The sequence below is a fragment of the Anolis carolinensis genome, chromosome 4 (genome assembly GCF_035594765.1).
Source record: "Anolis carolinensis isolate JA03-04 chromosome 4, rAnoCar3.1.pri, whole genome shotgun sequence".
Taxonomy (NCBI): domain Eukaryota; kingdom Metazoa; phylum Chordata; class Lepidosauria; order Squamata; family Dactyloidae; genus Anolis; species Anolis carolinensis.
In genome coordinates, this window is record NC_085844.1 from 3,040,144 (window position 1) to 3,056,810 (window position 16,667).

Consider the following 16,667-nt stretch of genomic DNA (forward strand, 5'->3'; position numbering starts at 1 on the left):
TAGATAGATAGATAGATAGATAGATAGATAGATAGATAGATAGATAGATAGATAGATAGACAGATAGATGACAGATGAATGGATGGAAAGATGATGGATGCATATATATATAGCAACCATGGATAGATTGAGAATGAGAGGTGAATGGATAGGTAGAGAACAGAAGATAAATGCATGGACAGGTAGATGAGAAATCTGCCCATGCAAAGGAATAATTGTACTGCAACTCCCAGCATCCTGCAGCCCAAGAGTCCATGCTGGTTGGAATCTGGGCAGAGAGAATCCTCAAATGGGAACTTTGCCATAAGGACCCCAAAATTTCTCTGTCTCTCTAGGAACCTCCAATGTCTTGCAGTTGGAAAGGTGGATAACATGAAGAAATGTAGACAGAGAGGAACTTCCAAGAAAGCAGGCACAGCCGAGGAGACGGATTCTGGTTTATTGACCTAGACAGAGAGCATCAGGAGGAAGGGATGTACGGAAAAAACCAAGTCCAGAAGCACAGCAGCAGTCCCTTTATTTGTTGCCCCGCTGAAGCTTGAAGGCCAGGGAAACGGGGGCAATGGGGGTCTTGCATTAGGTTGAGGTGGAGCTGCCCCATATCTGAGAAGCAAGAGCCCCGATTGCATAGCCAGGACCCCAGAAGGAGGCGAGGAGGAGGAGCATTTCCTGGGGAAGGGGTCCCAAGGTGGGCAGGAACCGAGAAGTGGGGTGAATGGTGAGAGTGAATGCCATTTGGGGAGGGGGCACAAAGGGGCAGGCCAAAGATGCCAAGGATTCATTGGGGATCTTTGGAGAGAGATCCTACTTGCCTCTATCCCTCCATCGGTGCCGTTAATGTCTGCACGCACTCAGAAGAAGACCTACAAGCCACTCTCAACACCTTCGCAGAAGCAGACGAGAAGCTCGGCCTCTCACTGAACATCGAGAAAACCAAAGTGCTCTTCCAACAGGAACCAGCCAATCCCTCTGCAATGGAGGAAATACAACTTAATGTTGTCACATTAGAAAATGTTGACCATTTCCGCTCCCTTGGCAGCCACCTCTCACAAAAGTCAACATTGACACTGAAATACAACACCAACTGAGCTCTGCGAGCGCAGCATTTTTTCGAATGAAGCAGAGAGTGTTTGATGACCGGGACATCCGTAGAGATACCAAGATGCTCGTATACAAAGCCATTCCCCTCCCAACCCTGCTCTACGCCTGCGAAACGTGGATGGTCTACAGATGACACTGAAATACAACACCGCCTGAGCTCTGCGAGCGCAGCATTTTTTCGAATGAAGCAGAGAGTGTTTGATGAGAGGGACATCCGTAGAGAGACCAAGGTGCTTGTTTACAAAGCCATTCCCCTCCCAACCCTGCTCTACGCCTGCGAAACGTGGACGGTCTACAGATGACACTGAAATACAACACCGCCTGAGCTCTGCGAGCGCAGCATTTTTTCGAATGAAGCAGAGAGTTTTTGATGACCGGGACATCCGTAGAGAGACCAAGGTGCTTGTTTACAAAGCCATTCCCCTCCCAACCCTGCTCTACGCCTGCGAAACGTGGACGGTCTACAGATGACACTGAAATACAACACCGCCTGAGCTCTGCGAGCGCAGCATTTTTTCGAATGAAGCAGAGAGTTTTTGATAACCGGGACATCCGTAGAGAGACCAAGGTGCTTGTTTACAAAGCCATTCCCCTCCCAACCCTGCTCTACGCCTGCAAAACGTGGACGGTCTACAGATGACACTGAAATACAACACTGCCTGAGCTCTGCGAGCGCAGCATTTTTTCGAATGAAGCAGAGAGTGTTTGATGACCGGGACATCCGTAGAGAGACCAAGGTGCTTGTTTACAAAGCCATTCCCCTCCCAACCCTGCTCTACGCCTGCGAAACGTGGACTGTCTACAGACGTCACACCAAACTCCTGGAGCGATTCCATCAGCGTTGCCTCAGGAAAATCCTGCCAATCTCTTGGGAAGACAGGCGGACAAATGCCAGCGTGGTGGAAGAAGAAGCAAAGACCACCAGCATTGAAGTGATGCTCCTACGCCATCAACTCCGCTGGACTGAAGGCCACGTTGTCCGAATGCCCAAAGATCACCGTCTCCCAAACTCCGAACTCAAGAATGGGAAACGGAATGTTGGTGGGCAGGAAAAGAGATTGAAAGATGGGCCCAAAGCCAACCTTAAAAACTGTGGCAGAGAGACTGAGAACTGGGAAGCCCTGGTCCTTGAGTGCTCTAACTGGAGGTCAGCTGTGACCAGCAGTGCTGCGGAGTTCGAAGAGGCACGAACGGAGGGCTGAAGGGAGAAACGTGCCAAGAGGAAGGAGCGTCAAGCCAACCCCGACCGGGACTGCCTTCCGTCTGGAAACCGATGTCCTTACTGCGGAAGGGAGAAGATGCAGATCAAGAATAGGTCTCTTCAGCCACCTACGGATCCATCCCCAAGATGGAAGACAATCATCCTCAAACTACGAGGGATCGCGTAAGTAAGTAAGCCGTTAATGGTGTCTCTGCGCATGGACTCGAGAAGGAGAACATGCGCAGCAAAGGGAAACACACAAGCAGACGCTTTGCAGTGAAGCACTGTTTTGGTTGGGAAGGGGTGGAGAAAAAAAGCTAAAATTCATGGCAAATACAAGAAGACCATAAGAAAAAATGGGTTCCCAAGGGCTTGAACTAACAAGTGTCCACTAATGGAATAATAACAATGTATTAAATGTCTTTAAACATTGTATTGTGTACAATAAATGAATATAAATTTTAGATAAATGGTTACAAATGACAATCAAACTGTTGCATTCACAATATGATGAATGGTAGTTACATTCACAACGGAGTAAACTTTCTTGTTTATTTTCTTGTTTCTTCATAAAAGATGAGTAGACCCCTGATCCACAATCGGTTTTGACTACTTATAGTCTTCGTCTGGTGGTAGGGTCTGCTGGTATTGTTTTAAATGCAATTTTTTTATCCTGTATTTTTGTTTTAATTGATATATTGTATTACTGTTTTATCTTTTTATAGTGTGATTTGTATTATGTTGCCTATATTTTGTCCTATGTTGTTTGGGCCTCTGCCCCATGTAAGCCGCCCTGAGTGCCCACGGGGAGATGGTGGCGGGGTATAAATAAAGTTTTATTATTATTATTATTATTATTATTATTATTATTATTATTATTATTATTAATATTAGTATTGAGTAACATTAATACAATTGTACAAAGTGTTTTCTGGCTTAGTAAAATTGATACCTCTTAATGCATACTACTTACTTTTGTTATTTAGTTTAAACAATTCAAGAATGTTCTCAATGAACTGTAAAGTCTTTCATAGATATCGTGGAACCTCTTGGGAACATACAGTGGCTTACAAGTTGTTCTCTTGATACATTAAACACAGAATGGATAAAAATAAAATAATGAAAAGATATTATGTCTATACAGTAGAGTCTCACTAATCCAAGCCTCGCTTATCCAAGCCTCTGGATTATCCAATCCATTTTTGTGGTCAATGTTTTCAATACATCGTGATATTTTGGTGCTAAATTCGTAAATACAGTAATTACTACATAGCATTACTGCGTATTGAACTACTTTTTCTGCCAAATTTGTTGTAAAACATGATGTTTTGGTGCTTAATTTGTAAAATCATAACCCAATTTGATGTTTAATAGGCTTTTCCTTAATCCCTCCTTATTATCCAACATTTTTGCATATCCAACATTCTGCCGGCCCGTTTATGATGGATAAGTGAGACTCTACTGTAGTATGCATTAATAGCCGTCAATTTTACTAAGCCAGAAAACACTTTGTACAATTGTATTAATGTTACCCAATACTAGCAGACCCTACCACCAGACAAAGACTATAGGTAGTCGAAACCGGTTGTGGATCAGGGCTCTACTCATCTTTTATGAAGAAACAAGAAAGTAAACAAGAAAGTTTACTCCATTGTGAATGCAACTACCATTCATCATCCTGTGAATGCAACAGTTTGATTGTCATTTGTAACCATTTATCTGAAATTTATATTCATTTATTGTACATAATAATAATAATAATAATAATTTTTTTATTATTATTATTATTCCGGTCCCGGTGGTGATGGGCACACTGGGTGCTGTGCCAAAAGATCTCAGCCAGCATTTGGAAACAATAGACATTGACAAAATCACCATCTGCCAACTGCAAAAGGCCACCCTACTGGGATCTGCACACATCATCAGAAAATACATCACACAGTCCTAGACACTTGGGAAGTGTTCGACTTGTGGTTTTGCGAAACGAAATCCAGCATATCTATCTTGTTTGCTGTGCCATACAACGTCGTTGTGTTGATAATAATAATAATAATAATAATAATAATAATAATAATAATACATCACACAGTCCTAGACACTTGGGAAGTGTTCGACTTGTGATTTTGTGATACGAAATCCAGCATATAGATCTCGTTTGCTGTGTCATACTCTTGTCTTTGTGTCAATAATAATAATAATAATAATAATAATAATAATAATAATAATAATTTTATTCTTATACCCCGCCCCATCTCCCCGAAGGGACTCGGGGCGGCTTACATGGGGCCAACCCCGGACAGAACAATATAAAAACCCAATACAATGTTTAATGACATTTAATACATTGTTATCCTTCCATTAGTGGACACTTGTTAATTCAAATACAAGAAGACCCCCATAACCGCAGAAACGATATCCAGTTTCACAAAGCCACATCTGGAGGAAAATAGTTTTTCTATGGATTGGCCACGTCCACCGGATGATTTTATGATACACTACCCACCAATCTCTAGGTCCTCCAATGCAACTCTGGTACACTGTGACCACGTAATCTATCTATACACATAATAAAAGTGTCAACTTACACAGATAGCCTCCCACCTCCACAAAGAGTTATAATCCACAGTGCTGAGGAGCCACCAAAAGCACCTCCTCCAATGACACTTCAGGTTATAGTGAGCACCATGAACATGGAGCCCAAACCCTGCCCGTGTCCCCCACAAACACCATACAACCCCCCCACCCAAGTCAAGGATTTCCTATCCGATATTTCATGGTTTTCCTCCACAACTGGCATCCCAGAGTTCCTTACTCTCTCCACTGCTGTGGAATTTGCATGACCCCGCCCACTACCTCTCCCTTAACCCTTTCCTACTCTTTTCAACTGTCTGCATAACAAACAGAGCAGGACTGAGCAGAAACTGAACATACTGGAGGAGTTTGAGGTACTGATTCCACATGATAGAATCATAGAGTCATAGAACAGTAGAGTTGGAAGAGACCTCATGGGCCATCCAGTCCAACCCCATTCTGCCAAGAAGCAGGAAATCGCATTCAAAGCACCCCCGACAATAACAACAACAACAACAATAATAATAATAACAACAACAACAACTTATGCCTCAAGTACCACCTCCCAGCAGTAAAGAACTGGTGGGATCACAAACCTGCAAAAGTATTGGAAAATGAACACGCAAAGATACTGTGGGACTTCTGAATCCAGACTGACAAAGTTCTGGAACACAACACACCAGACATCACAGTTGTGGAGAAGAAAAAGGTTTGGATCATGGATGTCGCCATCCCAGGTGACGAAAAACAACAGGAAAAACTCAGCCGCTATCAGGACCTCAAGACTGAACTTCAAAGACTCTGGCAGAAACCAGTGCAGGCGGTCCCGGTGGTGATGGGCACACTGGGTGCCATGCCAAAAGATCTCAGCCGGTATTTGGAAACAATAGGCATTGACAACATTATGATCTGCCAACTGCAAAAGGCCACCCGACTGGGATCTGCGCACATCATCCGAAAATACATCACACAGTCCTAGACACTTGGGAAGTGTTCGACTTGTGGTTTTGTGATACGAAATTCAGCATATCTATCTTGTTTGCTGTGTCATAATAATAATAATAATAATAATAATAATAATAATAATAATAATAATAATAATAATATACATCACACAGTCCTAGACACTTGGGAAGTGTTTGACTTGTGATTTTGTGATACGAAATCCAGCATATCTATCTTGTTTGCTGTGTCATAATAATAATAATAATAATAATAATAATAATAATAATAATAATAATAATATATCACACAGTCCTAGACACTTGGGAAGTGTTCGACTTGTGGTTTTGTGATACGAAATCCAGCATATCTATCTTGTTTGCTGTGTCATATGATAAAATAATAATAATAATAATAATAATAATAATAATAATAATATGGAAGTTGTAGTTCACCCTGCATCAAGACACAGCACTGTGACCCCCACCGACAATGGACCAGGACCACATTTGGGACACAGACCTTCCATGACCAACAAAACATACTGGATGGATTTGGATGGAATTGGCCTTGACATTTGGGAGTAGTAGGTTCTGGAATTTCTAGTTCACCTGCACTCAAAGAACACTCTGGACCCCACCAACGATGGACCAGGACCAAACTTAGCATACTAGAAGGAACTGGAGGGAATTGGCCTTGACATTTGGGAGTTGTAGGTCCTGGGATTTATAGTTCACCTACAATCAAAGAACACTCTGGACCCCACTGTCATGATCTCCAATCTGTGACCTCTCCCAACGATGGACCGGGACCAAACTTGGCATACTGGAGGGATTTGGGCGGAATTGGCCTTGATATTTGGGAGTTGTAGGTACTGGGATTTATAGTTCACCTGTCCTCAAAGAACATTCTGGACCCCACCAATGATGGACTGGGACCAAACTTGGCATACTGGAGGGAACTGGAGGGAATTGGCCTTGACATTTGGGAGTTGTAGGTTCTGGAATTTCTAGTTCACCTGCACTCAAAGAACACTCTGGACCCCACCAATGATGGACCGGGACCAAACTTGGCATACTAGAGGCATTTGTGGGGAATTGGCCTTGATATTTGGGAGTTGTAGGTACTGGGATTTATAGTTCACCTGTACTCAAAGAACACTCTGGACCCCACCAACGATGGACCGGGACCAAACTGGGCATACTGGAGGGAACTGGAGGGAATTGGCTTTGACATTTAGGAGTTGTAGATACTGGGATTTCTAGTTCACCTGCACTCAAAGAACACTCTGGACTCCACCAACGATAGACCAGGACCAAACTTAGCATACTAGAAGGAACTGGAGGGAATTGGCCTTGACATTTGGGAGTTGTAGGTCCTGGGATTTATAGTTCACCTACAATCAAAGAACACTCTGGACCCCACTGTCATGATCTCCAATCTGTGACATCTCCCAACGATGGACCGGGACCAAACTTGGCATACTGGAGGGATTTGGGCGGAATTGGCCTTGACATTTGGGAGTTGTAGGTCCTGGGATTTATAGTTCACCTGCACTCAAAGAACACTCTGTACCCCACCAACGATGGACCAGGACCAAACTTAGCATACTAGAAGGAACTGGAGGGAATTGGCCTTGACATTTGGGAGTTGTAGGTACTGGGATGTATAGTTCACCTGCACTCAAAGAACACTCTGGACCCCACCAATGATGGACCTGGACCAAACTTGGCATACTGGAGGGATTTGGGCGGAATTGGCCTTGACATTTGGGAGTTGTAGGTCCTGGGATTTATAGTTCACCTGCACTCAAAGAACACTCTGTACCCCACCAACGATGGACCAGGACCAAACTTAGCATACTAGAAGGAACTGGAGGGAATTGGCCTTGACATTTGGGAGTTGTAGGTACTGGGATGTATAGTTCACCTGTCCTCAAAGAACACTCTGGACCCCACCAATGATGGACCTGGACCAAACTTGGCATACTGGAGGGATTTGGGCGGAATTGGCCTTGACATTTGGGAGTTGTAGGTACTGGGATTTATAGTTCACCTGTCCTCAAAGAACACTCTGGACCCCACCAATGATGGACGTGGACCAAACTTGGCATACTAGAGGGATTTGTGGGGAATTGGCCTTGACATTTGGGAGTTGTAGGTACTGGGATTTATAGTTCACCTGCACTCAAAGAACATTCTGGACCCCACCAGTGATGGACGTGGACCAAACTTGGCATACTGGAGGGATTTGGGCGGAATTGGCCTTGACATTTGGGAGTTGTAGGTACTGGGATTTATAGTTCACCTGTCCTCAAAGAACATTCTGGACCCCACCAATGATGGACCGGGACCAAACTTGGCATACTAGAGGGATTTGTGGGGAATTGGCCTTGATATTTGGGAGTTGTAGGTACTGGGATTTATAGTTCACCTGTCCTCAAAGAACATTCTGGACCCCACCAATGATGGACTGGGACCAAACTTGGCATACTGGAGGGAACTGGAGGGAATTGGCCTTGACATTTGGGAGTTGTAGGTTCTGGAATTTCTAGTTCACCTGTACTCAAAGAACACTCTGGACCCCACCAACGATGGACCGGGACCAAACTGGGCATATTGGAGGGAACTGGAGGGAATTGGCTTTGACATTTAGGAGTTGTAGATACTGGGATGTATAGTTCACCTGCACTCAAAGAACACTCTGGACTCCACCAACGATGGACCGGGACCAAACTGGGCATATTGGAGGGAACTGGAGGGAATTGGCTTTGACATTTAGGAGTTGTAGATACTGGGATGTATAGTTCACCTGCACTCAAAGAACACTCTGGACTCCACCAACGATGGACCGGGACCAAACTGGGCATATTGGAGGGAACTGGAGGGAATTGGCTTTGACATTTAGGAGTTGTAGATACTGGGATGTATAGTTCACCTGCACTCAAAGAACACTCTGGACTCCACCAACGATGGACCGGGACCAAACTGGGCATATTGGAGGGAACTGGAGGGAATTGGCTTTGACATTTAGTAGTTGTAGATACTGGGATGTATAGTTCACCTGTACTCAAAGAACACTCTGGACTCCACCAACGATGGACCGGGACCAAACTGGGCATATTGGAGGGAACTGGAGGGAATTGGCTTTGACATTTAGGAGTTGTAGATACTGGGATGTATAGTTCACCTGCACTCAAAGAACACTCTGGACTCCACCAACGATGGACCGGGACCAAACTGGGCATATTGGAGGGAACTGGAGGGAATTGGCTTTGACATTTAGTAGTTGTAGATACTGGGATGTATAGTTCACCTGTACTCAAAGAACACTCTGGACTCCACCAACGATGGACCGGGACCAAACTGGGCATATTGGAGGGAACTGGAGGGAATTGGCTTTGACATTTAGGAGTTGTAGATACTGGGATGTATAGTTCACCTGCACTCAAAGAACACTCTGGACCCCACCAACGATGGACCGGGACCAAACTGGGCATATTGGAGGGAACTGGAGGGAATTGGCTTTGACATTTAGTAGTTGTAGATACTGGGATGTATAGTTCACCTGTACTCAAAGAACACTCTGGACTCCACCAACGATGGACCGGGACCAAACTGGGCATATTGGAGGGAACTGGAGGGAATTGGCTTTGACATTTAGGAGTTGTAGATACTGGGATGTATAGTTCACCTGCACTCAAAGAACACTCTGGACTCCACCAACGATGGACCGGGACCAAACTGGGCATATTGGAGGGAACTGGAGGGAATTGGCTTTGACATTTAGTAGTTGTAGATACTGGGATGTATAGTTCACCTGTACTCAAAGAACACTCTGGACTCCACCAACGATGGACCGGGACCAAACTGGGCATATTGGAGGGAACTGGAGGGAATTGGCTTTGACATTTAGGAGTTGTAGATACTGGGATGTATAGTTCACCTGTACTCAAAGAACACTCTGGACTCCACCAACGATGGACCGGGACCAAACTGGGCATATTGGAGGGAACTGGAGGGAATTGGCTTTGACATTTAGGAGTTGTAGATACTGGGATGTATAGTTCACCTGCACTCAAAGAACACTCTGGACTCCACCAACGATGGACCGGGACCAAACTGGGCATATTGGAGGGAACTGGAGGGAATTGGCTTTGACATTTAGGAGTTGTAGATACTGGGATGTATAGTTCACCTGCACTCAAAGAACACTCTGGACCCCACCAACGATGGACCGGGACCAAACTGGGCATATTGGAGGGAACTGGAGGGAATTGGCTTTGACATTTAGTAGTTGTAGATACTGGGATGTATAGTTCACCTGTACTCAAAGAACACTCTGGACTCCACCAACGATGGACCGGGACCAAACTGGGCATATTGGAGGGAACTGGAGGGAATTGGCTTTGACATTTAGGAGTTGTAGATACTGGGATGTATAGTTCACCTGCACTCAAAGAACACTCTGGACTCCACCAACGATGGACCGGGACCAAACTGGGCATATTGGAGGGAACTGGAGGGAATTGGCTTTGACATTTAGGAGTTGTAGATACTGGGATGTATAGTTCACCTGCACTCAAAGAACACTCTGGACTCCACCAACGATGGACCGGGACCAAACTGGGCATATTGGAGGGAACTGGAGGGAATTGGCTTTGACATTTAGTAGTTGTAGATACTGGGATGTATAGTTCACCTGTACTCAAAGAACACTCTGGACTCCACCAACGATGGACCGGGACCAAACTGGGCATATTGGAGGGAACTGGAGGGAATTGGCTTTGACATTTAGGAGTTGTAGATACTGGGATGTATAGTTCACCTGCACTCAAAGAACACTCTGGACTCCACCAACGATGGACCGGGACCAAACTGGGCATATTGGAGGGAACTGGAGGGAATTGGCTTTGACATTTAGGAGTTGTAGATACTGGGATGTATAGTTCACCTGCACTCAAAGAACACTCTGGACTCCACCAACGATGGACCGGGACCAAACTGGGCATATTGGAGGGAACTGGAGGGAATTGGCTTTGACATTTAGGAGTTGTAGATACTGGGATGTATAGTTCACCTGTACTCAAAGAACACTCTGGACTCCACCAACGATGGACCGGGACCAAACTGGGCATATTGGAGGGAACTGGAGGGAATTGGCTTTGACATTTAGGAGTTGTAGATACTGGGATGTATAGTTCACCTGCACTCAAAGAACACTCTGGACTCCACCAACGATGGACCGGGACCAAACTGGGCATATTGGAGGGAACTGGAGGGAATTGGCTTTGACATTTAGTAGTTGTAGATACTGGGATGTATAGTTCACCTGTACTCAAAGAACACTCTGGACTCCACCAACGATGGACCGGGACCAAACTGGGCATATTGGAGGGAACTGGAGGGAATTGGCTTTGACATTTAGGAGTTGTAGATACTGGGATGTATAGTTCACCTGCACTCAAAGAACACTCTGGACTCCACCAACGATGGACCGGGACCAAACTGGGCATATTGGAGGGAACTGGAGGGAATTGGCTTTGACATTTAGTAGTTGTAGATACTGGGATGTATAGTTCACCTGTACTCAAAGAACACTCTGGACTCCACCAACGATGGACCGGGACCAAACTGGGCATATTGGAGGGAACTGGAGGGAATTGGCTTTGACATTTAGGAGTTGTAGATACTGGGATGTATAGTTCACCTGCACTCAAAGAACACTCTGGACTCCACCAACGATGGACCGGGACCAAACTGGGCATATTGGAGGGAACTGGAGGGAATTGGCTTTGACATTTAGGAGTTGTAGATACTGGGATGTATAGTTCACCTGCACTCAAAGAACACTCTGGACCCCACCAACGATGGACCGGGACCAAACTGGGCATATTGGAGGGAACTGGAGGGAATTGGCTTTGACATTTAGTAGTTGTAGATACTGGGATGTATAGTTCACCTGTACTCAAAGAACACTCTGGACTCCGCCAACGATGGACCGGGACCAAACTGGGCATATTGGAGGGAACTGGAGGGAATTGGCTTTGACATTTAGTAGTTGTAGATACTGGGATGTATAGTTCACCTGTACTCAAAGAACACTCTGGACTCCACCAACGATGGACCGGGACCAAACTGGGCATATTGGAGGGAACTGGAGGGAATTGGCTTTGACATTTAGGAGTTGTAGATACTGGGATGTATAGTTCACCTGCACTCAAAGAACACTCTGGACTCCACCAACGATGGACCGGGACCAAACTGGGCATATTGGAGGGAACTGGAGGGAATTGGCTTTGACATTTAGTAGTTGTAGATACTGGGATGTATAGTTCACCTGCACTCAAAGAACACTCTGGACTCCACCAACGATGGACCGGGACCAAACTGGGCATATTGGAGGGAACTGGAGGGAATTGGCTTTGACATTTAGGAGTTGTAGATACTGGGATGTATAGTTCACCTGCACTCAAAGAACACTCTGGACTCCACCAACGATGGACCGGGACCAAACTGGGCATATTGGAGGGAACTGGAGGGAATTGGCTTTGACATTTAGGAGTTGTAGATACTGGGATGTATAGTTCACCTGCACTCAAAGAACACTCTGGACTCCACCAACGATGGACCGGGACCAAACTGGGCATATTGGAGGGAACTGGAGGGAATTGGCTTTGACATTTAGGAGTTGTAGATACTGGGATGTATAGTTCACCTGCACTCAAAGAACACTCTGGACTCCACCAACGATGGACCGGGACCAAACTGGGCATATTGGAGGGAACTGGAGGGAATTGGCTTTGACATTTAGGAGTTGTAGATACTGGGATGTATAGTTCACCTGCACTCAAAGAACACTCTGGACTCCACCAACGATGGACCGGGACCAAACTTGGCATACTGGAGGGATTTGTGAGGAATTGGCCTTGATATTTGGGAGTTGTAGGTACTGGGATTTATAGTTCACCTGTACTCAAAGAACATTCTGGACCCCACCAATGATGGACCGGGACCAAACTTGGCATACTAGAGGCATTTGTGGGGAATTGGCCTTGATATTTGGGAGTTGTAGGTACTGGGATTTATAGTTCACCTGCACTCAAAGAACACTCTGGACCCCACCAACGATGGACCGGGACCAAACTGGGCATATTGGAGGGAACTGGAGGGAATTGGCTTTGACATTTAGGAGTTGTAGATACTGGGATTTATAGTTCACCTGCACTCAAAGAACACTCTGGACCCCACCAACGATAGACCAGGACCAAACTTAGCATACTAGAAGGAACTGGAGGGAATTGGCCTTGACATTTGGGAGTTGTAGGTACTGGGATGTATAGTTCACCTGTCCTCAAAGAACACTCTGGACCCCACCAATGATGGACCTGGACCAAACTTGGCATACTGGAGGGATTTGGGCGGAATTGGCCTTGACATTTGGGAGTTGTAGGTACTGGGATTTATAGTTCACCTGCACTCAAAGAACATTCTGGACCCCACCAGTGATGGACGTGGACCAAACTTGGCATACTGGAGGGATCTGGCCAGAATTGGCCTTGACATTTGGGAGTTGTAGGTACTGGGATTTATAGTTCACCTGCACTCAAAGAACATTCTGGACCCCACCAGTGATGGACGTGGACCAAACTTGGCATACTGGAGGGATCTGGCCAGAATTGGCCTTGACATTTGGGAGTTGTAGGTACTGGGATTTATAGTTCACCTGCACTCAAAGAACATTCTGGACCCCACCAGTGATGGACGTGGACCAAACTTGGCATACTGGAGGGATCTGGCCAGAATTGGCCTTGACATTTGGGAGTTGTAGGTACTGGGATTTATAGTTCACCTGCCCTCAAAGAACACTCTGGACCCCACCAACGATGGACTGGACCAAACTTGGCACACATACCCGATATCATGCCCAAATTTGAATACTGGAGTTGCTTGGGGAAGAGATTGACCTTGATGTTTGGGAGTTGTAGTTCACCTACAACCAGAAAAACTGTGAATCCCACTGATGATGGATCTGGACCACATTTGGCCCACAGACCTTCCATGGCCAACAAAACATACTGGATGGATTTGGATGGAATTGGCCTTGACATTTGGGAGTAGTAGGTACTGGGATGTATAGTTCACCTGCATCAAAGAACACTCTGGACCCCACCAACGATGAACCTGGACCAAACTTGGTACACATATCTGATATACATAAATTCGAATACTGGAGGAGTTTGGGAGAGATTGAGATTGATTTTTGGGAGTTGTAGTTCACCTACAACCAGAAAAACTGTGAATCCCACTGACGATGGATATGGATCAAATTTGGCACACAGAACCGTCACGACCAACTGAATCTACTGGAGGAGTTTCTGGGAATTGGCCTTGGTTTTGGAAGTTGTAGTTCATCTGCATGTATTTTCATCCTTTACAATTTTATCTTGTAAATCGCCTAGAGCATCGTGGATGGAGGGCGATTAATAAGTAATTAAATGATGATGATGATGATGATGATGATGCACCCAGAGATGCACTGGTCCCCACCAACAATGGACCGGGACCAAACTTGGAAATGGAGAAGTTGACTTGGAGAAGTTAAATCGAGTGACTCTTTGTCCATGAATTCAAGTTTGCTGAAACTGAAGTGAAATGAGGGAAAAGCAGCAGGAGAAGTACGAAGCATTGTAAAAGTAGCTGGAAAAGCAGGATGGCAGAGAATCAATTACGTCCAATGAAGACATGCAAGGTTTTGCTGGGCAAGGACTCTCTTGCAATTGCAAGTGTATAGATGGGGACCTCAAAGGACAGGTGAATTTGGACATGTGGGTCATACATCTCACCTGACAGGTGAGGAAGAGGTTTGGCTATGGTCTATCTATAGGAGGCATGGTCAAACTTGGGCCCTCCAGATGTTTTGGACTTCAACTCCCACCATTCCTAACAGCCTCAGGCCCTTTCCGCTTAAGCGGCTGAGGGGCAAAAGGAAGGGGCCTGAGGCTGTTAGGAATGCTGGGAGTTGAAGTCCAAAACATCTGGAGAGAGGGCCAAAGTGTGACCATTTCTGATCCATAGGTTTTCATCAGAAAGAGGGCAAATGCAAAGCGATCTTCTTGCAAAGAGGACATCTTGAGGACCAGCCTGTTTGGAGAGGAGGAGAATGAAGAAGACCTAAGCTAAATACTCTTGCTCCAAGTCCATTCAAAGGGATGCAAAAGCAGAGTCTCTTTTGAGGAAGGGCTCAGCCGTTGTGTTGCGCAGAAAAGGAGGAGTCCACCCGTCGGGAAGCCGGGCCCAGCTCCACTTTGCAGACGCGTTGGGCGAACTTGAGGGAGCAGACGGACTCGCCCACGTTCTTCTCCAAGGGAGAGATCTGAGGAAGAGAAGGAGGAGGAAGAAGAAGAATGTCACCGAGGAATCCTTTCCAACCTGGATGCAACGCGCCTCTTATTGCCGCAAGCCCAGGAGAACGCAATGCAACCAGTCAACAGGTCGTGTGTAGAGATAAAAAGAGATATTATATGAGGGTTTAATGAAAATTAATGCCTCCACCTTCATAACTCCTCAACAAATGGCAGTCCTGGTCTGCGGCAGGTCCTGGCTTGTTCAGGAGACTCTCTTCTACAGTTCCATTTGGCAGGAAGCCTTAGCATTGAACAGTTGTGTTGTTAAAGTGCAAAGTATGGAACCCTGCGCAGATGGAGAAGCCTTAGCATTGAATGGTTGTGTTGTTAAAGTGCCAAGTATGGAACCCTGCGCAAACGGGGAAGCCTTAGCATTGAATGGTTGTGTTGTTAAAGTGCCAAGTATGGAACCCTGCGCAAACGGGGAAGCCTTAGCATTGAACGGTTGTGTTGTTAAAGTGCAAAGTATGGAACCCTGCGCAGGCAGGGAAGCCTTAGCATTGAACGGTTGTGTTGTTAAAGTGCAAAGTATGGAACCCTGCGCAGACGGGGAAGCCTTAGCATTGAACGGTTGTGTTGTTAAAGTGCAAAGTATGGAACCCTGCACAGACGGGGAAGCCTTAGCATTAAACGGTTGTGTTGTTAAAGTGCAAAGTATGGAACCCTGCACAGACGGGGAAGCCTTAGCATTGAACGGTTGTGTTGTTAAAGTGCAAAGTATGGAACCCTGCACAGACGGGGAAGCCTTAGCATTGAACGGTTGTGTTGTTAAAGTGCAAAGTATGGAACCCTGCGCAGATGGAAATGCCTTAGCATTGAACGGTAGACTAGATAGCTCCCAAGCCTTTCTATCTACAATGGAGTTCTTTTTACCTGAATAAATACTTTTTGAACTTTTACTGAGACTCTGCAGTCTATTGCCATCCTAAATGGACAAAGGCTTCTCTTTGCTCACCCCGTGTAAGTAACTGTTGCATTTGAAAGCTTTTGCTTTTGCTACTCTGCTGCCTTTTGGTGGAATCTCCCCCAGAGAGGGTTAAATTGAGTCTAACTGCTCAGAAACTATTTATTTATTTATTTATTTATTTATTTACAGTATTTATATTCCACCCTTTCTTCTCACCCTGAAGGGGACTCAGGGCGGATTACAATGAACACATATATGGCAAACATTCAATGCCAACAGACAAACAACATTCAGTTTTAGACAGACACAGAGGCATTTTTTAACATCTTTCCAGCTTCACGATTCCGGCCACAGGGGGAGCTGTTGCTTCACTGTCCATTGGTGGTTGTTCTTCCTCATTCTTTTCCTCGTGAGCAGTTTTATGGTGTTGTAGATTAGTTAAATTAGCCTCCCGCATAAAGTGTACCTAAATTTTCCCTACTTGACAGATGCAACTGTCTTTCGGGGCTGCTAGGTCAACAGCAAGCCGGGGCTATTGG

General features: G+C 45.4%; 2 protein-coding genes across 5 annotated transcripts in view; both read right to left on the reverse strand.

Moving 5' to 3' along the window:
* Positions 1 to 420: 420 nt before the first annotated feature.
* On the reverse strand, positions 421 to 12,716 carry LOC134298742 (mucin-2-like). Of its 4 annotated transcripts, none has more exons than XM_062979879.1 (2): positions 11,777 to 12,716; positions 421 to 11,650 (listed from the first exon to the last, which is right to left on the reverse strand). In XM_062979879.1, exons 1-2 carry the CDS (start codon positions 12,714 to 12,716, stop codon positions 8,238 to 8,240), a joined length of 4,353 nt encoding a protein of 1,450 aa, XP_062835949.1. In that variant the 3' UTR covers positions 421 to 8,237. The 4 variants fall into 4 exon arrangements, with proteins under 4 accessions (XP_062835949.1, XP_062835950.1, XP_062835953.1 ...); XM_062979880.1 differs by having other exon boundaries at positions 421 to 10,012; positions 10,139 to 12,716; XM_062979883.1 differs by having other exon boundaries at positions 421 to 8,122; positions 9,257 to 12,716.
* The window catches only part of kifc2 (kinesin family member C2), an 80,707-nt gene continuing 64,460 nt past the window's right edge, over positions 421 to 16,667 (reverse strand). Inside the window, exon 19 of the mRNA XM_008123437.3 lies at positions 421 to 15,190. Within this exon, the coding sequence (XP_008121644.2) occupies positions 15,059 to 15,190 (132 nt within the window). The 3' untranslated portion in view covers positions 421 to 15,058. The remainder of the gene's footprint in view (positions 15,191 to 16,667) is intronic.

Excerpts from the sequence above, each read along its gene's own strand:
- LOC134298742 (XM_062979879.1), bottom strand. The coding sequence starts at position 12,716 with ATGCCAAGTTTGGTCCCGGTCCATCGTTGGTGGAGTCCAGAGTGTTCT. Across the intron at positions 11,651-11,776 it reads AGAGTGTTCTTTGAGTACAG|GTGAACTATACATCCCAGTA; the intron begins GTGAACTATACA and ends CTTTGAGTGCAG.